General features: G+C 42.0%; 1 protein-coding gene and 1 long non-coding RNA gene across 3 annotated transcripts; one reads left to right on the top strand and one right to left on the bottom strand.

Moving 5' to 3' along the window:
* Positions 1-862: 862 nt before the first annotated feature.
* On the bottom strand, positions 863-6,661 carry MCL1 (MCL1 apoptosis regulator, BCL2 family member). Of its 2 annotated transcripts, XM_082686008.1 has the most exons (3): positions 5,426-6,661; positions 4,828-5,075; positions 863-3,858 (listed from the first exon to the last, which is right to left on the bottom strand). In XM_082686008.1, exons 1-3 carry the CDS (start codon positions 6,111-6,113, stop codon positions 3,742-3,744), a joined length of 1,053 nt encoding a protein of 350 aa, XP_082542134.1. In that variant the 5' UTR covers positions 6,114-6,661; the 3' UTR covers positions 863-3,741. The 2 variants fall into 2 exon arrangements, with proteins under 2 accessions (XP_082542134.1, XP_082542135.1); XM_082686009.1 differs by lacking the exon at positions 4,828-5,075 and having other exon boundaries at positions 5,426-6,231.
* On the top strand, positions 6,400-14,908 carry LOC309842122. Its single transcript, XR_014299503.1, has 2 exons — positions 6,400-6,775; positions 13,842-14,908. It is a non-coding gene; the product is annotated as an uncharacterized lncRNA (long non-coding RNA).
* Positions 14,909-26,804: the final 11,896 nt, after the last annotated feature.

Below are 26,804 nucleotides of genomic sequence, written 5' to 3'. Positions count from 1 at the left end.
AGGCTCCAGAAAAAGAGGGGCTTCCAAGCAGAAATGAACTTCTTCTTTTTTTTTTTTTTTTTTTAAAGATTTTATTTATTTATTTGTAAGAGAGTGAGAGCGAGCACAGGCAGACAGAGTGGAAGGCAGAGTCAGAGGGAGAAGCAGGCTCCCTGCGGAGCAAGGAGCCCGATGCGGGACTCGATCCCAGGACGCTGGGATCATGACCTGAGCCGAAGGCAGCTGCTTAACCAACTGAGCCACCCAGGCGTCCCCAGAAATGAACTTCTAAATGCACAAAAGCACAGAATCCTGTTTGTACTATTAGTACAACCTAATGGTGCTCAGGGCTTGAAACCAATATGCAAACTTCACATTTGCACATTTCCATGGTGATTCAGCTCCATTTCATGGTAGCTGAAAATAAAAAAGACAGGATAGGGTTTCTGAAATTAATGTACTTATTCTCACCTTTGTTTTGGGGAGACGAAGAGGGAAAAGTACCAAGAACCTTATCAAAACCCTTAACTGTGGGTACTAATTCTTCTAGCTCCTTCATCTAAGAAGGTGGAGATGGGTAACAGAGGAACCACAGTAATGAATCAGCTCATGGTGACTAAAAAACCAGGACAGGGATTTTGACTGTTAAATAAATGTATGAATTACAGCAGTTAATACATTTCAAAACCCAATACCTCTAATTTGAATGAAGGAAGGGGTTATTTGGAAGGGAAGCATCCTTTGCTCTAAAGCAAATCAGCTTTATGAGGCTTTTGCTTGTTAATTCACCTGTTATTTATTTACTCAGCCGGACTTCCTTAAAAGGCTTGTCTAAGTGGGGGAAGGAAGACAGTCATGGATTAGAAAACACCCGTACCACACCTTGCATTTGAATAAAAGATTTATTATTTTCTTCTCAGGAAAAACAGGAAGTTAGGGAAACACACTACATTTTACAGCCCACATTAATTTGTAGTTGGTCCTAACCCTTCCTGGCACAGCTGTCAACAGCATTAGCTGTTTTAACCAGAACCAAGGTGTTCACCCCCAACAGAGTGTACATGGGTACTAGAGGATTGCATGTTTTTCCCTGAGAGAAGCATAAGACAAGTTGCTGAGAGCCAGCTTTCCAAGCAGCCCCTCCCTTTCCATTCTGGAGGATTTGCTTGAACTATGCAGCTCGTCAGCACTTAGAACACGTGCCTCCTCCTCTCCCTAGAAAACCACCCACCCTTCCCTAAAGCACTTGGGCTCCCTAAACCCTGAGAGCCCAACCCAAAGTTTCAACTAACATCCTCCTCTACATTTCAGCAGTTAACACCTAGTAAATAGGGAGGTGGGTTCCCTAAACTCCTCCAATTTACATCTATGTGCTTATTTCCACAACTGCATACGGGGAGACAGGCCTTTTAGTCACCTTCACCAGATTTTAAGATTAATTAGAAACTACATAAAGTGCTTTTAGGTCCTTAGAGATAAACCTGACATAAATAAATGGTTCATGATCAAGAATGATAAATACATAGGTAAAAATAGCTCTAGCTAGATGACCTTATGGCTCGATGATGGGCAGGCAGGGCAATCCTTCCCTATTACATTCTTAGTCATTTTATTCATACCTATTTTCATCTGGAGTCCATAGACTAAAGGTCATGTTCTATGGATGAAGCTTTCAAATGACCCTAGGTCTACTATAGAAGCTTTCTTCAGTTTACCAGTAGCTTTTATGTAACTCTTTGAGGTTTAACAGAGCCCGTCTCTATGATTTTTAAATGAGCATTTTTGAACGCAAAGGAACCTACAGAAAGTCACATAATTTGCTGTCCCTTCCTTTGAAAATTCCTAAAGGGACTTTTAAAACTCCCCCCTCCTCGCCCCCAGACAGGACGAAGCAACTGAAAAGGTACCAATCCAAGGAAAAGGGACTCCTCCTACCACGTGACTGTTATGGTCATGGCACCCACTGTACCACCACATCCCAAGAATAAAATTCATTAAGGATGAAGGTCTCTGGTCTCCTGGGGTGGGGGTTTAGGGGCTTACGTAGGGTTCATAGTGCCAAAAATTAAAAGGGCTAGTAAGAGTTCAGGGATGGCAGGGTAAGGGTATTAAGAACTGAAATAACTATCTATAGAGGGAGAATTAAGCAGCAAAGACAGAAAATAAAAGTCAGGTTCAATAACATGTCAAGTCTGAAATCCAAAGAGATGCCAATACAAAAATCTGAAACAAAGTTTGGGAATCATTAATAGAAATGAAACATAAGTATTTGTTTTATTCATATACTAGGCTTAGACCTGTGTTTAAACAAGCAAGCCTAATAATAGCACCATGGTTAGAGTGTAAGCCTGCTTTTCCAAGTCATCATTTTACAATTTATTAAGCAAACAAGGGATCAAATATCTCTCATCCACTGATGTGATCTTTTTATATACATACTGTTAGTAAGTCCCACTTGGAACAGCTGAAAATCTTTTAGCAAAAGTTTTGAAGATGAGCTCATAAACTCAATTTAAATTTCACCAGTTAAATTAGGTCAAATATAAGGAACTCAAGTGAGTAGCTACTCACCAACCAGAGCCCATTATTTTGTAAGTTATCAGCCCACATGTGCCCCTGCCCCAAACTTAAACTCCACTTTGACTCAATTATTGAAAACCCGCATGTAAGGAGGTGAAAAGGAAGAATTTCCACTCCTCAATTTCTCAATCCCAAGTTTAAAAAACAAAAACAAAAACTGAGGAATACTTACCAACCAGATAGCAAAATTAAAGTCTGCATAGTTATGAATCAGTATTGTTCCATTATAACCAAGTTGTGTACAACTGCACCAATTGGTTCTGTATACAATCTAGAACTGACCAGGACAAAATTTAGAATAGTAAAGCTGTAAGAAATAGATTCCTAACTACAGAAGTTGTAAATTTTCAAACGGGTATGAAAAAACTAATGTATTTCGAGACTCTTCATCCCTTTACATTTCAAAGAAATAGACTTTCTGTAAAAATATATACAATTTTTACAGACAATACATTTACAAGTTGTTTTTGCCTTAAAAATTGAGGATATTCTCATATTTGCAACTCTGATTATTGAGCCTTAAGTCAAGTATTCTTGGCCATTACTAGGCTAATAAACTAAACCACTCAACCAAGCCAAAGTAGAACAGGTATAAAAGTCCTGAACACTTGGGACTTTCCATTCAATAAGTATACCTGGGAAGGCTAATTGCAGAGAAAAAGCTTCCCTTCACACACTGTTGTACAGTACTGAGGCTTCTAGTCATAGTTCTATTACCTGTAGCTTAAATCCATTTTATACAGATCAATGCCATTGTTAGTGCTTCTCTTTTAACACTTTAAGAAGTTAATGAATTCAGTGGACATATTTATTGGACTCTATGACTAGCCTGGCTACTGGCCACTCTCCTGTTCTAGACAAGGAAATTAAGTCTCTTCAACCCTACCATCTTCACTAAATCTAAAAGTTCTCCTCCATGGCCTCCCAAAGTTTGCCTGTTGCTGAAACTGAACTTTGCTTCTTTTAGACAGTGACTCTTCAAGGGGGACTACTTTTCCCATGTATTTATTCCCGTTAGCCATAATCCTCTTGCCACTTGCTGTTCTACGTTGCTGGAGAACTCTCGGAGGTTACAGCCTGGACAGCTCTAAGTCCAACTTCATAAATACATTTGATTTCACAGCAGTCACACATGTTTTGTTGCCTGGGGTTGGTTAAAAGTCAGTTATTGCACTTAAAAGGCTATCTTATTAGATATGCCAAACCAGCTCCTACTCCAGCAACACCTGCAAAAGCCAGCAGCACATTTCTGATGCCACCTTCTAGGTCCTCTACATGGAAGAACTCCACAAACCCATCCTAGAAAACAAAAAAGAAAAGCACATTTTCAAGTATGGGTTTCCGTTGGCTTAAAAACACTATTCATAAAGAAAAGAATTTTAAAAATCTAAAGTTCTGCCCCCCTCAAAACATAATGAACCAATTATTTACCCAGCCTACAAAAGACACATTCATTTGGGGGGGGGGGGGGTTGCAGCGCAGCTCTCAGAAATTTAGTTTACTATTATCCTCAAGTGACTAGTTTTTTTCACAATTTGAATCCACTGAAAAGTATCCAGTCAAATTACAATACCAAAAGCAAAAGACTCAACACCCAGTAAAATAGCCTACAGAAAACCGGATTTTTAAAAAATTTTTTTTAAAAAAAGATTTTATTTATTTATTTGACAGAAATCACAAGTAGGCAGAGGCAGGCAGAGAGAGAGGAGGAAGCAGGCTCCCTGCTGAGCAGAGAGCCCAACGAGGGACTCGATCCCAGGACCCTGAGATCATGACCCGAGCGGAAGGCAGCGGCTCAACCCACCGAGCCACCCAGGCGCCCCAGAAAACCGGATTTTTTTTTTTTTAAAGATTTTATTTATTTATCAGAGAGAGAGGGCGAGAGAGCAAGCACAGGCAGACAGAATGGCAGGCAGAGGCAGGGGGAGAAGCAGGCTCCCTGCGGAGCAAGGAGCCCGATGCGATGGGGGACTCGATCCCAGGACGCTGGGATCATGACCTGAGCCGAAGGCAGCTGCTTAACCAACTGAGCCACCCAGGCGTCCCCAGAAAACCGGATTTTTGATGAAACAATTCAAGTCGGTCATATACACTATCTCTGTGAACTCACTACTTAAATCAAAGTTAGGCAAACAGAGATCCTAAGTTAGGAGGCTGAAACCTGAGTTGTGCATCCTAAAAAGCTTTAGAGAGCCCCAGACTTTCTCTATAAAATCCTTCATTCCATTTCCACTCCAAAACCCCTCTTCAACCTTAAAACAAACTTACCCAGCCTCTTTGTTTGACTAGCCAGTCTCGTTTTGTCCTTACGAGAACATCTGTGATGCTTTCTGCTAATGGTTCGATGCAGCTTTCTTGGTTTATACTCTTCAAGTGTTTGGCCACAAAGGCACCAAAAGAAATAAGAGTCACAATCCTGCCCCAGTTTGTTACTCCGTCACTGAAAACATGGACCATCACTCGAGACAAAGATTTGACATCGTCTTCGTTTTTGATGTCCAGTTTCCGAAGCATGCCTGAGAGGAAGAAAAGCATGCAGGTTCTCACGGCCTCCTTTGTCTAAACCAGGGCATGATTTGTCCGCCCACCCACGGCGGGGGAAATCGCTATTTGGGGTCTATAGAACTCAGTCCGACCCCAGTTGAAAACTGACATCCCACCCTTTCCGGGCTTTGAACAGAGCTGCCATTTCCAAAAGAATTAAGATGGGCGGATACAATGACTCACGGCCAGAAAATTCTGGGTTCAGAAATAGATTACGAGTCATTTCAACACAGACTTGTTTTCGGTTTCCACCCACCTTTGGTGGGTGAGTCCAGGGACAGGTGAAAAAAGGCAATGCAGCCTCGGCGACTAACCCCCTTACCTTGGAAGGCCGTCTCGTGGTTGCGCTGTACCCCGTCCCCGACCCGTCGGAGGGTCTCTAACGCCTTCCGGCTGGCAGCCCCAGGCCCGCCCAGTGGTTTCGCGTCCTTGGCGCCCGTTGCCTGCTCCCGCAGGTACCGAGAAATAATCTCCAGGGACTGCCGGTACAACTCGTCTTCCTCCTCCTCTGCTGGGGGTGGCGTCGAGGGCAGTGAGCCGTCCGTGCAGGGGCCACTGCTGGCCTCCCCCACCAACTCCAGCAAAGGCAGGACAGCAGGCCTCTTCCCCAAAGGTTCCGGCTCGTACCCATCCAGCTCCTCTTCGGGCGACATGATGGCGTCGGCAGCTGGGCCTTCCATCTCTTCAGGCGGCGACGCGCGGCGGGTAGGCTCGAAGAACAGCAGCCTCGGGGGGGTCGCGGTGACGTTGGGGCCCTCGGCGCCAATGGGCGAGGGCCGCGCGACCCTCCGGGCGTCCGGCGCGAGAGTGGCCGGGGTACTCGCGCCGGCGCTTCCGCCAATCACCGCACCGGCTTCCCCTCCCCCTACCTCCCGCCGGGCCGTGGCCTCCTTCCCCGAAGCCAAAAGCCGCCCTCCCGAAGAGGAGGCGCCCCCGGTGCCGGCCCCCAGCCCGGCCCCCCCACAGTAGAGGTTGAGTCCGATTACTGCGTTTCTTTTGAGGCCAAACATCTCAAGCTGCCGACGCCGACGCCGCCTCCCAGGTGAGAAAAATGGGGGATGAGCCTAACTCCTCGGTGGAAGGAAGCGGAAGTAGGACTGTGAGAGGAGCTTCTGTGTCTTAGTTTTAGGGCCAGTCCTATGGTGGCGTCAGCAAGTTAAAAAAAAAAAAAAAGTGTAGTCCCATAAAAGGGGAAAGGGGCGGCAGCTTCCGGAGGTTGCGCACGGCACCTCACCGGCCGGTAGAGGTAGGGGCGGGGCTTAAGGGCTGGGCGGGGTCTTCCGGCGCCCGAGCGGAGCGCCGCGGGTTACGTAAGGGCGGCGCGGATGCTTAGGCTCTTGGGTTCCAGTTTTTCGCAGGTGCGGGTGTGGGCCTGCTAATGGTTTCCTCGCTTTACTTCCCAAACACCTGGTTTCGAGCCCCCGCTGTTGCTCTGCCGCAGAGGCTTTTTTTTTTTTTTTCTCGGTACTAAAGTCTTAACCCATTGAATCACTCGGAGATTGAGGAGAGGGGATGGGACAGTTCTGGCACGGCTGGGGAGCAACAGTCTAGCTATACAGGTCCTTAGGGGCACTGTTGGGGACCTGAAGTTATTTTGCACAACCTTTGCTCTCAGTGCAACATTGTTTGGAGATGGGGACGCTCCAAGAACTGCCCTATGGATCATTTATATGTAAGTTGACTAAATGAAATTGTTCTGCCCCTGGTACGTTTTATTCCTGCCTCCCTACTTGTTTCCTCTCATCCCCCATCTATGCTCCACGGTCTGTAGTTATTTATGTGTAAGCCTTACTCTGTTGGCACCTATTCCGAGACTCCGGACACCTTTTATTTTTTTACTGAGTATGAGGCACTTTTGATTCTAGGGGTAGAAACCTCTTGAGGATAGGGATCCTGCTTGTGTGCCATATGTGTGAGTTGACATTAAAGGAAGCAACCCCTTTTTTTGTTAAAAACGTCTGTAGAAATAATAATAATACCTAAAATTCAAGAGCCAGGTGATTGAGGCACATAAGCTGGAAAGGTGAGCAAGGTTCCTGTTCCCCAAAATATCACAGTTTAATAAGGAGATAGGGAACCCATATCCCATAATTATGTATTTGGGCAAGAACTAGAACCATGGGGATTTATAATATGTGGCAGAGAGGATGGAGAGAAATATCCCGTGGTTATAATGAATAAGAAATGGTTTCTCCAAACTGGTGCAGCCACTGTGGAGAACAGTATGAAGGTTCATCAAAAAACTAAAAATAGAACTACGCTGTGATCCAGCAATTGCACTATTAGGCATTTACCCAAAGGGTATAAAAATACAGATTCAGAGGGGTGTATGCACCCTGATGTTTATAGCAGCATTATCAACAACAGCCAAACTATGGAAAGAGCCCAAATGTCCATCAACTGATGAATGGATAAAAATGTGGTAGTCACACACACACACACACACACACACACACACACACTGGAATATTACTCAGCCATCAAAAAATGAAACCTTGCCATTTGCAACAATGTGGATGGAGCTAGAGTGTATTATGCTAAGTTGAAGTAAGTCAATCAGAGAAAGACAAATACCATAGGATTTTTTTTTAAAAGATTTTATCTATTTATTTGACAGAGAAAGATCACAAGTAGGTAGAGAGGCAGGCAGAGAGAGAGAGGAGGAGGAAACAGGCTCCCTGCCGAGCAGAGAGCCCTATGCAGGACTCAATCCCAGGACCTTGAGATCATGACCTGAGCCGAAGGCAGCGGCTTAACCCACTGAGCCACCCAGGCACCCAGTACCATAGGATTTTACTTACATGTGGAATTTAAGGAACAAAACAGATGGAAGTATAGGAAGGGGGGGAAAGGGGACAGGGAAACAAACCATAAGAGACTTAATGACAAAGAACAAACTGAGGGTTGATGGAGGGAGGTAGGTGCATGATGGGCATTACAGAGGGCACTTGTGATGAGCACTGGGTGTTGTGTGTAAGTGATGAATCGCTGAATTCTGAAACCAATATTGGACTGTATGGTAACTAAAATTTAAATAAAAATTTAAAAAGAATCATTTCTCTAGTTTAAGAAACTTTTTAAAAAAGATTTTATTTACTTATTTGACAGACAAGTAGGCAGAGAGGCAGGCAGAGACAGAGAGAGGAGGAAGCAGGCTCCCCGCCCAGCAGCAGAGAGCCAGATGCAGGGCTCGATCCCAGGACCCTGGGATCATGACCTGAGCCGAAGGTAGAGGCTTAACCTACTCAGCCACCCAGGCGCCCCTCTTTTTTTTTTTTTTTTAAGATTTTATTTATTTATTTGACAGAGAAAGATCACGAATAGGCAGAGAGAGAGGAGGAAGCAGGCTCCCTGCTGAGCAGAAAGCCTGACGTGGGGCTCGATCCCAGGACCCTGAGATCATGACCTGAGCCGAAGGCAGAGGCTTTAACCCCTGAGCCACCCAGGCGCCCCTTGAAACACTTTCTTTATGTGGTTTTAGGGCACCTCACTGCACTGGTTTTCCTTTTCCCACCCTGGCTCCTCTTCAGTTTTATTTGTCTCTTCCACTGGCTGTCCATTTAATGGGGACATTTACTATGTTTCCCTCTGTAACCCTAGCTATGCCTAGACACTGTTGTTGAGTGGATGAATCTGAATGTTTACCAATACAGGCTATGCAAAGGCTAGAAAAGTAGGATGGATGATAACCACTGAGGACTTTGAGAGTCAAAGAGCTTTGAACTTTTTCAGGTAGTTGGGATCCACGGAGCACTAGAGTACTGTGATGTATGCTGTAATTTAGATTCAGTATTCTAATTGTGGTTTTTAGAATGGATTGAGGGAAAAAGGATTGGAAGCGAATAAATTAGGAGGTACTACAATGTGATAGGCAAGAATTAGAGGTGAACTGTGCTTAGGTGATGGCAGTGGAAATGAAAAGGATGACATGGAGAGACTGTGGAGGCAGAGTCTATAGTGGTTGATATCTAAGAGGATGACAGAACAGTGTTGACATTATCATAATGTAGGCATCCATATTACATAAGATTAACAGGTAGACCCCCTTCCAGACTCCTGTGGACTGCGTTAGAGAACCACTAATCTCACCAGCCTGTATGGCTTAGAAGCAAGGAGTCAGCCTATCTCCAGGATATCTGGAAGGTCCTGTCCTCAGGGAATTTGAGTTTGATTAGGACTTCTGATCCCTAGTATTGTTCAGAGTCGGACCCGGATTTGTATACACACCTATCAAGAATGGTTCTTGTTCTTAGGTTAACTATTTTGGCCACAGTCCTGACCCTCAGTAGAAAAGCATTGTTGACATCCTGACTGTGCCAATCTTTCTGTAAGCATGTATTAAATCCTTTGAGACTTCCCCAAACTGTGAGCACATTTCCTCTTCAAAATGTGCCTTTGTTTCAGAGAATCCATTTACATCATTTCTTTTAAAATAGAAAAAAAAAAAAAAGTAGGTCCCAGTTTAGGAACTATGATGTATTCTTTCTTTGTTGTTTGTTTGTTTGAGAGAGTGCAGGTTGGGGGTAGGTAGCAGAGGGAGAGAGAATCTTAATAAATAAAATCTTTAAAAAAATGGGGTGCCTGGGTGGCTCAGTTGAGCTTGGACTCTCCATTTCAGTTCTGTCATGATCTCACGGTTCTGGGGTGGAGCCCCACATTGGGCTCCATGCTCAGCACGGAGTCTACTTAGGATGCTCTTTCCTCTCCCTCTGTCCGTCCCCTCCCCCAGCTCTCTAAATAAACAAAAATCTTTAAGGCTTTACTTATAAGAGAGGGTGCGGGGCAGTGAGAGAGAGAGGCATCTCTAGCTGACTCCCTGGAGTCAGAGCTTGACTCCACAACCCTGAGATCCTGACGGAACTGGAATCAAGAGTCCCACGCTCAGCTGACTGAGCCACCCAGGTGCCTCAGAACTAAGATGTATTCTAATAGCATTGTTCTCCATCTTTGGGGCCTGAAATTGGGTATACTTAATATTTCCTGTTGCCTTTCCTCTTCTGTAATGAAAAAACTCTTGCTCTTTATTTATATTTTATTTTTTAAAAAGATTTTATTAATTTATTTGACACACAGAGAGCGATAAAAGAGAGAACTCAAGCAGGGGAAGAGGGAGAAGTAGGCTTCCCGCTGATCAGGGAGCCCGTGGGATCATGACCCAAGCTGAAGGCAGATGCTTAACCAACTGAGCTCCCCAGGCTCCCCCCTTTTTTTAGCCCTATTTATAACTTGAATTTTGGGAGGATCTCAACTCTGCTGATAGAAATTTCCAGAATTACTGGAGCACCTGTTCTCTTCCACTAAGGTGAAGCTGATCTTTTGCCTTTAAGCTCTAAGGCCTCTTTATGCCATACTATTTCTTTTTTAACACATTTCACATTTTTATTTACCTCAATAATAAAGAAATTAACAGGGGGCGCCTGGGTGGCTCAGTGGGTTAAAGCCTCTGCCTTCCGCTCAGGTCATGATCCCAGGGTCCTGGGATCGAGCTCCGCATCGGGCTCTCTGCTCCGTGGAGAGCCTGCTTCCTCCTCTCTCTCTGCCTGCCTCTCTGCCTACCTGTGATCTCTGTCTGTCAAATAAATAAAATTAAAAAAAAATAAAGAAATTAACACAATGGCAAAACTGATTCCATGAAGATACGAAAGTTGAGATTTGTATTATTAGGGAACTGTTGAAGAAGGATGCTAAATTAGATACAAAAGCAGTTAATTCCTATAAGGCAATAAACTAACTTTTGGGGTTATCTTTTTTTTTTTTAAGATTTATTTATTTATTTTTAGAGAGAGAGAGCACAAGTGGGAGGGGCAGAGGGAAAAAGAAAGAAAATCTCAAGCAGACAGCGAGGTGAGCATAAAGCCCGCTGCAGGGCTCAATCCTAGGACTCTGAGATCATGACCTGAGCTGAAACTGAGTCAGGCACTCAACCAGCTGTGCCACCCAGGTGCCCCTGGGGTTATCTTCTTTAGTTGATGAGAAAAACATCACTGCATATTACCCTCTAACTTTTGAAGGTTATAAAACTTTTGGGTGCTAATCAAACAAAATTATATTCCCCAAGATAAGTTGGTGACCCTCAGGCAGATTTACCTGGAAATGTTTTAGCATGATATTAAAAGACCACATGGTCATTTTTTGGCCTTATTTCTAAGGTGTGCATAATTTTTCCTAAACAGCCCCCCATGATCATATTCTCTAATGGCTATTCTCGCTTATACACCAGTATGGTTGATTTCCTGGTTTTTGTCAAAATCGTTAATTGAACTTTTTGCTTAGTTGGCCATTTTCGACACTTCTACACCTCTTACTGCATATCATATCCCGTGCCTTTAGCATCAGGATTTGCCTGCCCTCCCATTGCAACACCATAATTGTCATCTTTGCCTAGAGGATTGCAATTTCAGACCCTAATCTGCACAGGTTAAACTAGCATATAACTAGGGTTTAGTAGCCTCTCATTCATTCTTATTCTTTTCTGACAGAACCCAAAATTGGCATGGTGGATCTGTTATGATTAGAAACTCCAATTTCTTCTAATATGTTGTTCTGGTTTCTTCATACATGCTTTTTTACTTCATGGCCCAAGATGGCAAGCTTCACCCATGTTATGTGCATTCTAACTAGCAGGAAGGAGAAAAGAGTATCTAGTTTCCTTGAATGATGTATTTAAAGGGTATCTAATTTCCTTTAATGACACTTCCCATACTATTCTGCATACTGTCTTTGTTATTATCATGTAAGTCAGAAATTAGTCACATGATCTTTTACCTACAAGGGATGCTATGAAGTATAATCTGTTCTGAGTGTCTCTATGCCCAGCTAAAAATTGGGGATTCTGTTATTCTAGAAAAAAGGAAGCACAACCAGTAGATTCTACCACTATGTGCAAACCTATGTGGAGAAAATTATAAAACTCTATTAAATACATTTTACAAACCCAAATAGAGATATAAACCATGTTCATATGTAGATGGACCCATAATTGTAAAAATAAGATCTCCTTCAGACTGATACACATGTTGAATGCAGTTCCAAATAAGGAGCTGGGTAAGCTGATTCTGAAACTTATAGGGAAGACCAAAGGGCCAAAATTAGCCAAGACACTCTTGAGAGAGAAACAAAAAAAGGACAATAGAACAACATGTTGGACATGACTTATGAGTCTATAGAGAAAAAAGACAGTGTGGTATCAGCAGGGAGAGACCAACAGATTAATGGAATAGAGAACCCATGAGTAGACTTACATGTATATGGAAACTTGGTAAGAGAAGCAGCATTGGCGATCAGTAGGGGAAAGACAGATTGCTCACTGCATGGAGCTAGGACACTGGATATTCATATAGAACACAGTAAAACTGGATCTCTGCCTCATACTGTATATATAAAAATATTCCAGGAGGATTGAAATTGAAAACATTATATATAGGAGAATATTTTATGAACTCTGTGTAGGAAAAAATTATTAAACAATATAAAAAGCAGTAACCATAGAGGAAAAAATTGGCAAGTACAAGGACATTAAAATCAAACCATGTTTGGTGCCAAAAGTAGACTTAAGAGCAAAATGTATAAGCACCCAGAGGAAGGAACAGTGCCTTGTTTAACTCTGCCTTGGAAGAAAGTGATTTTGAGCTGGGTTTTGAACTGTGTGTGAGTGTTCATTGGGAGTACGTGAGGCAAAACATTCTAAACAGAAAAGCTGTGCAAAGGCACAGAGCAGAAACTGTGGTGTGTTCAAGGAGCTGCCACAGAGAAATACACAGTAGAGGAGGCTGCGTGACAACACGGCCTTTCGAATCAGTTCAACTGATCTGATTACCAATTTACCAATTGGTAAATTACCACATCAGTGCCAATTACCACATCAGTGACCTTGGGCAATTATTTCCTTTCTTTTATTTTTCTTTTCTTTTAAAAATATTTATTTATTTAAGAATGAGAGAGTGTGTGTGTGTGAGCGGGAGTGGGGGCAGAGGAAGATGGGGAGACTCTCCAACCGACTCCCTGCTGAGCCCAACATAGGACTTGATCCCACGACCCTGAGATCACCACCTGGGTCAAAACCAAGAGTCAGACACTCAACAAACTGAGCCACCCAGATGCCGCTAGTTTCTTTTTTTCTTTTTTTTACAGGTTGATTGATTGAAGTATGGTTGATATATTAAGTTTCAGGTCTACCACATCGTAATTTTAAAAAATCATATACATTACAAAATACTCACTATGGAAGTGAAGTTATTTTCCATCACCATATGAAGTTATTACAGTATTACTATTATTTTTAAAGATTTTATTTATTTATTTGACAGAGAGATCACAAGTAGGCAGAGAGGCAGGCAGAGAGAGAGGAGGAAGCAGGCTCCCCGCTGAGCAGAGAGCCCAATGCGGGGCTCGATCTCAGGACGCTGGGATCATGACCCGAGCTGAAGGCAGAGGCTTAACCTACTGAGCCACCCAGGCACCCCTATTACAGTATTATTGACTATCTTCCTTATACTGTACTTTTCACTCCACTGGCTTGTTTATTTTATAATTGGAAGTTTGTACTTCTTAATTCTCTTCACCTATTTTGTCCATCTCCCACTCCCCTTCTCTTTGGTAACCACCAGTTTGTTCTCTATGAGTGTTTCTGTGTGTTGTTTTGTTTGTTTGTTCATTTGTTTTTTAGATTCTACATATAAGTGATATCACATGGTATTTTTCTTGGTCTGACTTACTTCATTTAACATAAAACCTTCTAGGACACCTGGATTGCTCAGTTGTTGGGCATCTGCCTTCGGCTCAGGTCACAATCCTGGGATCCTGGGATTGAGCCCTGCGTAGGACTCCCTGCTCAGCGGGAAGCCTGCTTTTCCTTCTCCCACTCCCCTTGCTTGTGTTCCCTCTCTTACTGTCTCTCTGTCAAATAAATAAAATCTTGAAAAAAAAAACCAACAAAAGATGAAAACATAAAACCTTCTAGGTCTATGTCTGTTGTCCCAAATAACAAGATGCATTCTTCTTTATGGTTGAGTAACATTCCATTGTGGACATATACCACAATTTTTTTATCCATTCATCCATTAAGTTGTTTCTATATCTTAGCTATTGTAAATAATGCTGCAATGAACATATCGGTATATGTAGCTTTTTGAATTAGTATTTTCTCCAGGTAAATACTCAAAAGTGAAATTACTGGTTTGTATGGCATTCCTACTTTTAATTTTCTGAGGAACTTCTACACTGTTTTCCATAGTGGCTGCACCAATTTACATTCCTACCAACAGTGCACAAGGGTTCCCTTTTCTCCACATCCTTGCCAACACTTGTTATTTCCTGTCTTTTTGTTTGTTTGTTTTAGTATTTATGTTCTTTTTCTTTCTTTTTTTTAGAAGGTTTATTTTATTTATTTATTTGACAGACAGAGATCACAAGTTGGCGAGAGGCAGGCAGAGAGAGAGGAGGAAGCAGGATCTCTACAGAGCAGAGAGCCTGATGCGGGTGGCTCGATCCCAGGACCTTGGGATCACGACCCGAGCCAAAGGCAGCGGCTCAATCCACTGAGCCACCCAGGCGCCCCTGTTTTAGTATTTATGGTAGAAATAGATTGATTTCCTGTCTTTTTGATATTAGTCTTTCTAACAGGTGTGAGGTAGTATCTTATTGTGGTTTTAATTTGCATTTCCCCAATGATTAGTGATGTTGACTATCTTTTCATGTGCCTGTTGGCCATCTGTAGGTCTTCTTTGGGAAAATGTATTCAGGTCCTTTGCCCATTTTTAAATTGGATTATGATTTTTTTGGTACTGAGTAATATAAGTTCTTTATATCTTTTACATATTAACTCCTTATCAGATATAGCATTTGCAAATATCTTCTCCCACTCAGGAGGTTGCGTTATCATCTTGTTGATGGTTTCCTTCATTGTGCAAAAGCTTTTTACTTTCATTTACTTCATTTTTGCTTTTGTTTCTCTTGTCTGGGGGAAGATATCCAGAAAAATATTGCTTAGGCCAATGTCCCAAGAATTTACCGCCTCTACTTGTTTAGGAGTTTTATGTTTAAAAACTCCTACATTAATCCATTTAGAGTTTTTTTTTGTGTGTATGTTTTAAGAAAGTGGTCCAGTTTCATCCTTTTGGATTTAGCTGTCTGGTTTTCCCAACATCATTTATTGAAAAGGATCCTTTCCCCATTGTATATTCTTCCTTCCTATGCTGTAGATTAATTGACCATATAAGTGTAGGTTTATTTCTGGGTTCCTCATTCTGTTCATTTGGAAACATTTCTTCCTCTTTCATTTTTTATAATAGTTTGAGAAGGATAGGGTATTAACTCTTCTTTAAATTTTTGGTAGAATGCACCTGTGAAGCCATCTGGTCTTGGACTTTTGTTTCTTGGGAATTTTCTGATTACACATTCAATTTCTTTACTAGTAATTGGTCTGTTTAGATTTTCTATTTCTTCCTGAGTCAGTCTTGGAAAACTACGTTTCTAGGAATTTAACTATTTCTTCTAGGTTGTCCAATTTGTTGGTGTATAATTGTTCATACTAGTCTCTTGTGGTAGTGTCTGTGGTATTGGTTGTAACTTCTCTTTTATTTGAGTCCTTTCTCTTTTTTTCTTAATGAGTCTGGCTAATGGTTTATCAATTTTGTTTATCTCTTCAAAGAATTAGCACTTAGTTTCATTGATCTTTTTTTATTGTTTTGAAGTATTTATTTCTACTCTGATCTTTATTATTTCCTTCCTTCCTGGGAATTGGTATTTTCTCAAAAATAAACAAAGTGAGCCAGTCACTTTAAGGAAAACAACTAACAGCATTTGTACCGATGATAAAATTTGAGATTTCAAGCAAAACTTTTAATTTTGGTGAGCTTGACAGCTTCCCAATGCTTAAAGATTTGCTGATGGGATTGGTTGTGATTCTTAATAAATGTGTTTTAAAATTTATTCCTTACTTTCCCTCTCTGTCTCTTTCTTTCTTTTTTTTAAAGATTTTATTTATTTATTTGACAGAGAGAGAAAGATCACAAGTAGGCAGAGAAGCAGGGGGAAGCAGGCCGCCTCCTGAGCAGAGAGCCCATTGCAGGGGGTCAATCCCAGGACCCTGGGATCATGACCTGTGCTGAAGGCAGAGGCTTAACCCACTGAGCCACCCAGGCTCCCCCCTCTTTCTCTCTTTCTTTCACCCAGCATGGGGCTTGAACTCACCACCTTGAGATAAAGAGGTGTGTGCTCCTCGGAGTGAGCCAGCCTAGTGCCCCTTAATCAATTTTTTTTAATTGGGTAATGAAATGTGTCAACATTTGGAATATCCACATAATTGAATGAACCAGTATTTTCCAAATGACCTAATACATGATGTTTTAAAGTCATGCTTGGATAAAAGATTCATTCAAATTGCAAGATACGGGGTGCCTGGGTGGCTCGTGGGTTAAGCCTCTAGTTCAGGTCATGATCTCAGGGTCCTGGGATCAAGCCCTGCATTGGGCTCCCTGCTCAGTGGGGAGACTGCTTCTCCCTCTTCCTCTGTCCCTCTACCCCACTCATTCCCTCTCTCTCTTTCTCTTGAATAAATAAATAAAGTCTTTTTTAAAAATTGCAAGATACACCAATGGGTTTTAATTAATAGAATACAGAAAGTTCACTGATATGGTTTCAAATACCACATTACAATTCACCTTGAAGTAACTACTATTTGTCATGTTTTGGTGTACAATCAAAGAAGAATACCCAAAATTATCTGAAAAGATATTAAAATTTCTGTTGCTTTTTCCAATTACTTATCTATATGAGGACAGATTTTCTCTAAATACTTCAGTCAAAACATATCAAAACTAGAAACAGATAAGAAAACCAAACTTTTAAAAAAATATTTTATTTATTTATTTATTTGTCAGAGAGAGAGAGAGAGAGTGAGAGAGCATGATAGTGCACAAGTAGGCAGAGAGGCAGGCAGAGGAGGAGAGAGAAGCAGGCTCCCTGCTGGGCAAGGAGCCCGATTCGGGACTCGATCCCAGGACCCCGGGATCATGAGCTGAGCCGAAGGCAGTGGCCTAACCAACTGAGCCACTAAGGCGTCCCGAAAACCAAACTTTTTTTATTTTTTATTTTTAAAAGATTTTATTTTTATTTATTTATTTGTCAGAGAGAGAGGTAGAGTGAGCGCAAGCAGAAGCAGACAGAGTGGCAGGCAGAGTCAGAGGGAGAAGCAGGCTCCCTGCAGAGCAAGGAGCCCGATGTGGGACTCGATCCCAGGACGCCGGGATCATGACCTGAGCCGAAGGCAGCTGCCCAACCAACTAAGCCACCCAGGCGTCCCCCGAAAACCAAACTTTTAAAAAAAGATTTTATTTATTTATTTGACAGAGAGAGAGAGAGATCAAGAGAGGGAACATAAGCAGGGGGAGTGGGAGAGGGAGAAACAGGCTTCCTGCTGAGCAGGGAGCCCTGATGTGGGGCCCCATCCCAGGACCCTGGGATCATGACCTGAGCAGAAGGCAGAGGCTTAACGACTGAGCCTCCCAGGTGTCCCTAAATCATAGCTGTTAATATGCAGTGGGAAGGAGCACAGGGACGTGGCAGGTGCCAGATTGACCATGAAATGCCATTGATAGCTTTCCAAGCAGGGAATGACAGGACTGAATAATCTGAGAGCCATAGGCAAGACCTGGGAGAGGTTAGTTCCTGGAAATCTAGCTAGGAGGTTATCATTATTGTCTGGGATAGATTTGACAAGGATTTGAATGAATGTATCTAGAACAGGAAAAGAGGAAGAGACCTAGGTTTGAGAAACATTTCTCAAGGTAGAAGTAGCAGGATCTGATCCGCGATTGGATGTGACGTGAGAGAAAGGAAAGAACTGGGATAACTGTTAAGATTTTTATAATGGGAGACTGGGTAACTAGTAAGCTTTTAACAAGATAAAGGTATATATTTGGAAAACAAGATTTCTTGGGGAAGACGACATGTATTGAACCTGAAGTGCCAGTGAGAATCGTAGGTTGGGCATCTAAGAGGCTGGCAGAATGTAGAGTTGAGGCTCCAGAAATTGTCAAGGCTACAGATATTGTTTCAGGAGTTATTAAGAGATAGACGACAGTGTAAAAGGGAGAAAAATAACATTTATTGTCTGCTGGATGCTGTAACTCTAGTAGATGTGCGTGGGTAGGGCACTTGTAATTGATGGCCCCAGTTTTCTCTGAAAGGGAAACCATATGTGAGCGCATGGAGGCGTGGGCAGCCACATGGACTTCATGAGAAGATGTTGGGACTGTACTTTGGGACTTTAACCACTTAAAAATTCACACAGACAACATGCCTGTCTTGGCTGAGGTTCTTTCCTTCTGATGAAATGGAAAATTCATTGGAAAGGATAGAAATTCCTTTCTACTTTACCTTAAAATTTAGCTATCTTCACAGAGCATAGGCTTTGATACCAGAGAGACTGAATTTAATCTGCTTCTGTCCCTTAGTAGTTGAGTGATTCTGGTCAAGTAATTTAACCTTTTGGTCTGTTTCTGTTATCTATAAGATGAGTAAAATAGCTACCTTGCTGGGTTATTATGAAGATTAAGTGAATAAAGAGGGTAAAACAATTATTATCCCAGTCCTTTACACATAATAAGTACTGAACAAATGCTACCGTCATCAGCATCATCTTCCTCCCAACAACTCTGTGAGATAAATATTAATTATCCCCATTTTTACAGAAGAAGAAAATTAAACATAGATTCAGAAACTTATCTACAGTCAACTTTTATTATTATTTTTATTTTTTAAAGATTTTATTTAATTTATTTTGTAAGATTTTATTTATTTGACAGAGAGAGAGCGAGAGAGGGAACACAAGCAGGGGTAGTGGTAGGGGAAGATGCAGGCCTCCTGCTGAGCAGGGAGCCTGATGCGGGGCCCCATCCCAGGACCCCAGGACCATGGCATAAGCGGAAGTCAGACACCTAACAACTGAGCCACCTAGGTGCCCCAAGATTTTTTTTTTAAGTAATCTCTACAACCAGTGTGGGGCTTGAACTCACAACCCTGAGATCAAGTATGACATGCTCCTCTGACTGAGCCAGCCCGGCGCTCCTAGAGTCACCTTTTTCTTTCTTTTTTTTTTAAGATTTCTTTATTTATTTGAGAGAGCTCTTGCAAGCAAGTGTGCACAAGTGGGGCAGGGGGCAAGGGAGGAGAGAGAGAATCCTCACCCAGACTCCCTGCTGAGCACAAAGCCCTTCCTGGAGTTCAACCCCAGGATTCTTAGATCATGATCCAAGTGGTAACCAAGAGTCAGACACTCCCCTGAGCGTGCCACTCAGGTGTCCCTCTACAGTCAACTTTTAAGTGGTGGTTAGCATCTGAATGCAGAACTGATTTTAGGGCACCTGTGTGTGTCAGATCCTGATCCCAGGGTCCTGGGAGTAAGCCCCATGTCAGGATCTCTGCTGGGTGGGAAGCCTGCTTCTCCCTCTCCCCCTATTTGTGTTCCCTTTCTCACTCTGTTTCTCTGTGTCAAATAAATAAATAAAATCTTAAAAAAAAAAGAAAAGAACTAATTTTAGAGCCCTTTCCCCTGCATAGAAACTATATAGAGAAAGAGAGGAGAACCGCACAGAACTCTGAGGAATACCAAAACTTAAGGGGTGGACAGGAAAAGAGATCACATCAAAGAAGAATCAGAGATAATAGTTTTTAAGGGCTGCCATAATATAAAGTGCTCTGGGCTTAATCAACCGAAGTTCATCTTCTCACAGTTAGGAGTCTGAGATCAAAGTATCGTCAGCGCTGTTATTTCTGAGGTGTCAGTCCTTGTCACATGTAGCTGTTTTCTGTCTTCACATGCTCTTTACTCTGTGCACACCTGTGTCCCGACTCCCTTGGTAAGGACACCAGTTACATTGGATGAAAGCCCCCCCACCGCCCACCTCATTTAACCTTAATTACCTCTGTAAAGAGCCTATTTCCAAATGTAGTCAAATTCTGAGCTACTGGGGATTAGGACTTCAATACATGCATTTGGGGAAAACAATTTACTTTATTATATATTACAGCATTCTTAATTTTTCCTTCACAGCATCTAGAATAATTTTGTGTTTTAATAATTCTAAATTATTTTAATTATTATGTTAAATTTCTAGATTTTTAAAAAAGATTTTATTTATTTGTTTGACAGAGGGAGAGAGATCACAAGTAGGCAGAGAGGCAGGCGGGGGTGGGGGGAAGCAGGCTCCCCACTGAGCAGAGAGCCCGATGCGGGGCTCGATCCCAGGACCCTGAGATCATGACCTGAGCTGAAGGCAGAGACTTAACCCACTGAGCCACCCAGGCGTCCAAAATCTCTAGATCTTAATTATACCTTTTAAAATCTCTTCTCATTTTTATAGTCTTTTATCCTTTAGTCATACTTACATTTCCTTTAAATTTATTAAACATACTTATTTATATGATGTATTATGATTCCGGTAACCAAAGTCTCTGTGGGCTTAGTTCTGCTATTTATAACTTCTGCTCATTCTCATCCTCGGTGCCTTATTTCCTGTTGCCTTGTGTTTTGGGATTTGTATTTGTGAACTCATATTTGAAGAAGTTTTAGGGAATTTTTGAGGTCTGGATTGAAGGTACCTTTCTTCAGAGAGGATTTGTGTTTCTTTTCTTTTCTTTCCTTCTTTTAAGTAGGCTCCACACCCAGCATGGACCCCATACGGCCCAGTGTAGAGCTTGACCTCATGACCCTGAGATCAAGACCTGAGCTGAGGGACGCCTGGGTGACTCATTTGGTTAAGGGTCTGCTTGGGCTCAGGTCATGATCTCAGGGTCCTGGGATCAAGCCCCATATCGGGCTTTCTGTTTGGTGGGAAGCCTGCTTCTCCCTCTCCCATTTCTCCTACTTGTGTTCCCTTTCTCACTGTGTCTCTGTCAAATAAATAAATAAAATCTTAAAAGAAAAAAGACCTGAGCTGAGATCAAGAGTTGGACACTTAACTGACTAAGCCATCCAGGCATCCCTCTTTAATTTCTTTCAGGTGCCTAGAGATACTACCAACTTGTGAATGAGTTTAAAATAAAATCTGAGTTTCTGCTTATTCAGGTAATATGAATCTAGGTTATAAACCCATGAGAGGACCAACTTGTAAATTCTAAGGGGAGATCTTTTTCTTCTCATTTTGAGCCAAGACTGAGATAAGGACATTTATTTTCCATCTCTTATCTCAGGGTGGATACTTTCTAGTTTGCCCTTCCACTGAGAGTGGAGTCTGCAGGAGGCCTAGCCTTGTTTTGGGGCATTCCAATCCAGTTGCTCTTTTTGCACAAGCCCTAGACTTTGTCTGCTATCCCTTGAGAAACCATTAAGATGGAAGTTCTGTCTCTGGGGGTTAGCAGATGTCTCTAGAATATTCACCAATTTCAGCCTTATGTTTTCGGACTCATGCTTTTGCTTTTTATATTTGAGCTGGTGTTTTGAGGTGTTTTGTTGTGGAATAGTTGTCAGGTTAACTGGTGTGTTATACTGCTAGATTCTTCGTTGAATGTTGATGCCTTCACACCCTCCTGCCTCTCTCACTACAAAGTTCCATGAGGGCAGAGGGTAGATCCATCTTACCACTGCTATTTTCTGGCACACAGAAAGTGATCAATAAATATTTATTGACTGTATGAAAGTAGAAAGAAAGGAGTTCCCTGAAAAGAGAGGAAAAAATTCAGGTAAGGACTGAAAATAGTCCACTGTACTTAGCAATTAAGTAATTTTGAGAATAGATTTTGTACATTAATGAGGGCAAAAGCTGAATTTCACTGGATTAAAGAGTAAATAGTAATTGAAAATTTCTTTATCAAGAAATTTTAGAGTGATGAGAAAGCAGAGGGTGTTTGGGTTGAAGAAAGAATGGGGGTTTCAAACCTTTGTAGGTTAGAGAGAATGATCTTCTGGCATGAAAGAAATTAGAAAGAAGAAAGAAGGGGGGCACCTGGGTGGCTTAGTCAGTTAAGTGTCTGACTCTTGATGTTGGCTCAGGTCATGATCTCAGGGTTATAAAATCGAACCCTGTGCTGAGCCCCGAGTGGGGCTCTGTGCTCAGAGGGGAGTCTGCTTGAGATTCTCTCCCTTGTCCTCTGCCCCTCCCCCCACTCACACACACTGTCTCTCAAATAAATAAATCTTTAAAAAAATTATTTATTTGAGAATGAAAGAGAGAGAGACAGACAGAGCACAGGCAGAGAGAGGGGAAGAGGGAGAAGCTGATACTCTGCTGAGCAGGGAGCCCAATATGGTACCTGATCCTGGGACTCCCAGGAGCCAAAGGCAGACACTTAACTGACTGAGCCACCCAGGTGTCCCCATAAATAAATCGTAAAAAAAAAAGGGCGGGGGGAGAGAAGGGGCAATTGATAGAGCATGGTATTCCAGAAGAGACAGATGGGAGGGCAGAATTAAAGCCTCTATAAGGAGATTCTGTTATTTAACTAAGTAAGATGGGGTGCCCACTCCTTTTCAGGTGGAATGCAAGGTGGTCTGCAAAAGCCAGAGGCTTGAACTATAGTGAGGTGCTTGAGGAGAACAGCTCTGGGAAATTCACAAGAAATCTAGCTTCCATGCAGACTGCCACATTAAGGCTGGATATCACACGAGTACTAGTTCTGACTCCCATCAGTGGTATCCATAAAGCAGCAGCCTAGAACTGGTAATAGAGAAAACACACCTCTATCCCCAATACCTAGAACAACTCTTGGTACTTCAGTAGGCAGTTGATAAGTATTTCTTAATAAACAAACAAAGATTAGCATTAGAAGTGGGGAATAGTGAGGCAGTTGGGACCAAAGAACAAAAGACAAAGGTAATTGAGGGTGTGGCAAGTGTCTTGAGGTAGATCATTGTCCATGGAGCCTCAGGTGGACTAGGTAAAAAGTGAGGCCACAAAGGATCTGTTAGGCTGGAACTGTGGTTGGCCATAAGTGAACAAAACTGAAGAATGACTGAAATTTTGTTTTTAAGATTTTATTTGTTTATTTGACAGAGAGATCACAAGTAGGCAGAGAGGCAGGCATAGAGAGAGGGGGAGGAGGAAGCAGGCTCCCCACTGAGCAGAGAGCCCGATGAGGGGCTCGATCCCAGGACTCTAAGGCCATAACCTGAGTGGAAGGCAGAGGCTTAACCCACTGAGCCACCCAGGCGCCCCTCAGTGTTTTTCCTTTTGGCCTGTGACATGGAACTCAGATTGACTTCTCTTCTATAAAGTCTGACAATGGGACCTGCAGCTGCAGGTTCCAACTGAACCAGGCTCCTGATTGTTATAAGCTGAAAAGGCAATGTGAGCACTATCCAGAATCCCATTAACTAATAATAGATTAATACCAAATTAGAGGTCTCTAGTACATTCCACCAGGCTTTGACCTGGGAGCTGTCATGTTCAACGTTTGTACAGATAGTTTTGTTTAGAACTGATGGCAGTTGCACCTGGCTGTGTGTGGTGGTCTACAGTTGGTAGAACATTGATGCTTGATCTTGAGGTCATGAGTTTGAGTCCCATGTTGGGTGTAGAGATTACTTTAAAAATCAGTTAATTAATTTTAGAATAAAGAACATTGATGACAGATGGTTACATTTGTTGATAGGAAGAATATGGTAGGGGTAATGAATATATTGTTGGAGAACAGAATCAGAATGCAAAGAGAATGCAGGCTAGACCAAAGTTAACAAGATTTAGTTTAAATGGGCTAAATGTAAAGTGTAGCACAAAGAAGGTTATGTGTGTGTGTGTATGTGTGTATGATATGGGAGATATGGCATAATATGATTTGAAAATTACTTAGGAAACTGAATAGTAATATGGGCAAAGTAGAGGGGCCTAGGTGGCCCAGTTGGTTAAGCCTCCAACTCTTGGTTTTGGCTCAGATGGTGATCTCAGGGTGGTGGGATCAAGCTCCATGTTGGGCTGTGTTTAGTGCAAAGTCTGCTTAAGACTCTCTCTCTTGGGGCACCTGGGTGGCTCATTGGTTAAAGCCTCTGCCTTCAGCTCAGGTCATGATCCCAGGGTCCTGGGATTGAGCCCCACATTGGGCTCTCTCTCAGTGGAGAGCTTGCTTCCCCCCTCCTCTCTCTCTCTCTGCCTCTCCGCCTACTTGTGACCTCTGTCAAGTAAATAAATAAAATCTTAAAAAAAAAAAACCTCTCTCTCCCTCTCCCTCTGCTCCCCCCATCCCCCGCATGCTCACACACACTCACTCTCTCAAATAAATTTTTTTTTTAACATTTTATTTATATATTTGAGATAGAGAGTGTGCACGAGAGAGAGAAGGAACAGGGGCAGAGGCAGAGGGAAAGGGAGAAGTAGACTCCCCACTGAGGAGGGAGCCCAACGCTGGGATCATGACCTGAGCTGAAGGCAGACACTTAACTGACTGAGTTACCCACATGCCCCTCAAATAAAATCTTAAATAAATAAATAAATAAATAAATAAAACACGGGCAAAATAGGCAAATAAACTAGAGGACATACAAATGGCATATACAAACATACACACTCATACCTATATATATACATACGTATACATGTATGTGTGTGTTATTATAGGAGATAACTTTTATTCATCTTTCTTATTGGCAAAAATTTAAGACTGCTAATACCAAGTGTTAGCAAAAGTATGGAGAATTGTCCAAGGTATTCACACAAGTTGGTGGGAATATAAATCATTTTAGGGCAATTTTAAGTATATATTAAAATTTTAAAAGTACATATCCTAAAACCTAGCAATTCACTCTTTGAATGTTTATTGAAGAGTCTCAGTTGGTTAAGCATCTGACTCTTGATCTTAGCATCTCAGCTCAGGTCTCAATCTCTTGAGTGATGCCTACTTAAATTTTTTTTTTTTTTTTTAACCCCAAAGAGATACTCCTGTGTAGCACTAAGAGTCATAAAGAATCTTCAATGAAACATTGTAATAACAACAACAACAAAATGGAAACACTGTGTATGCAACAAGAGACTGGTTAAACCATTACCTCCATACTATAGGCCACTGTTTGGCAGTTATAAAAGGGAGATGGCTTTATTCGTACTGATGTGAGAAGTTCTCTGTAATGTGTTAATGTGAAAAAAGATGTAGAATAGTACAAATCATTTGATACATTTATGTTTTAAAAATCTCTTACAACTACATATTTCCACATGAAATATATATCCATGTAAAATACACAGGCAAAAAGTCTGGAAGAATATATAACCAAAGTGAAACAGTATGTATCCCTGGAAGGAAAGGACTGGGATTTGGGATATTGGTCAAAGGAAACTTTGGATTTGTCTGTCGTTTATTTATTTATTTATTTTTTTTTTATTTTTTTTATTTTTAAGATTTTATTTATTTATTTGACAGAGAGAAATCACAAGTAGATGGAGAGGCAGGCAGAGAGAGAGAGGGAAGCAGGCTCCCTGCTGAGCAGAGAACCCGATGCGGGACTCGATCCCAGGACCCTGAGATCACGACCTGAGCCGAAGGCAGCGGCTTAACCCACTGAGCCACCCAGGCGCCCCAGTCTGTCGTTTTTTTAAATGAAGATTTTGATCTCTATTATTTACATGTTTTATAAAGTAAATGCATTCATGTTATTTATGAAGTCAAAACAAATGAAAACAACCCCACCTCACCCCGTAATTACACTTGTAGGTTTTATGTAGTATCAGTTTTATTTCATTTTTTTAAAAAGCTTTTTATTTTTTTAAAGCTTTTTATTTTTATTTAAAAAGCTTTATTATTTTTATTTTATTTATTTTTATTTTTTAAAAAGATTTTATTTACTTATTTGACAGAGAGCACAAGCAGTGGGGGAGCAGTAGGCAGAGGGAGAGGGAGAAGCAGGCTTCCTGCTGAGTGGGGAGCCCAATGTGGGGCAGAGCCCAGGATCCTGAGATTATGATCTGAGCAGAGGCTTAATCCACTGAGCCATGCAGTGTCAGTTTTAATGAGTCAACAGTGTGCAGCACTTGGGTGGCTCAGTTGGTTAGGTGTCTGCCTTCAGCTCGAATGGTGGTCTCAGGGTCCTGGGATCACAAGTCTTCCTGCTCAGAGGCAAGTCTGATTGTCCCTCTGCCCCTCTCCCTTCTGTGCTTTCTTTCCCTCTCTCTTTCTCTCTCTTTCAAATAAATAAAATCTTAAAAAAATGAGTCAGAGGTGTGATAGGGTAGGCAGTGAATCTAAGGATGCCTAAGGCTCTCCTACAGTCCAAGTCTACAACCAACCAAGTGATGGTTTAGTTCTCCTTGGCTCAGTCAGGCCACATCTGGACAAAACTTAGGCACACTGACATATTTGAGCTCTTCTAGAGAGCAGCCAGAGTCATGCCAGGAATGCATATCATGTCAAGGAGAGAGAACTGAAGGAAGGGAGATTGTTTAGGCTAATGAAAAGAGATGTAGAGATATGTAGAGCATTTGATACATGAATGGTTCTAAAGATTTATTTGAGAGAGAGGGAGGGAGAGAGTGCGAGTACACATGCACATGAGCTGGTAGAGGGGCAGAGGGAGAGAATCTTCTAGCAGAGTCCTGGCTGATTGTGGAGCCCCACATGGGGCTTGATGTCACAACCCATAAGATCATGGCCTGAGATATTACCTTTCCAATGGCAATGTCAGCTTTCCTGACATTGAGACGATGCATTGAGATGATGACATTGAGATATTTCTATGACTACCACATCCCCTCTCATTCTTTTGTTTTCCAGAGGTCCAT

Source organism: Mustela nivalis (assembly GCF_964662115.1).
Source record: "Mustela nivalis genome assembly, chromosome: 10".
Taxonomy (NCBI): domain Eukaryota; kingdom Metazoa; phylum Chordata; class Mammalia; order Carnivora; family Mustelidae; genus Mustela; species Mustela nivalis.
This window is presented reverse-complemented; position numbering and strand designations above follow the sequence as displayed.

Bases quoted from the DNA above. Each gene is read 5' to 3' on its own strand.
- MCL1 (XM_082686008.1), bottom strand. From the start codon at position 6,113: ATGTTTGGCCTCAAAAGAAACGCAGTAATCGGACTCAACCTCTACTGT. The intron at 5,076-5,425 runs GTAAGGGGGTTA...TCTTCCTCTCAG, and splicing joins CCACGAGACGGCCTTCCAAG to GCATGCTTCGGAAACTGGAC. The intron at 3,859-4,827 runs GTAAGTTTGTTT...TTTGTTTTCTAG, and splicing joins TAGTCAAACAAAGAGGCTGG to GATGGGTTTGTGGAGTTCTT.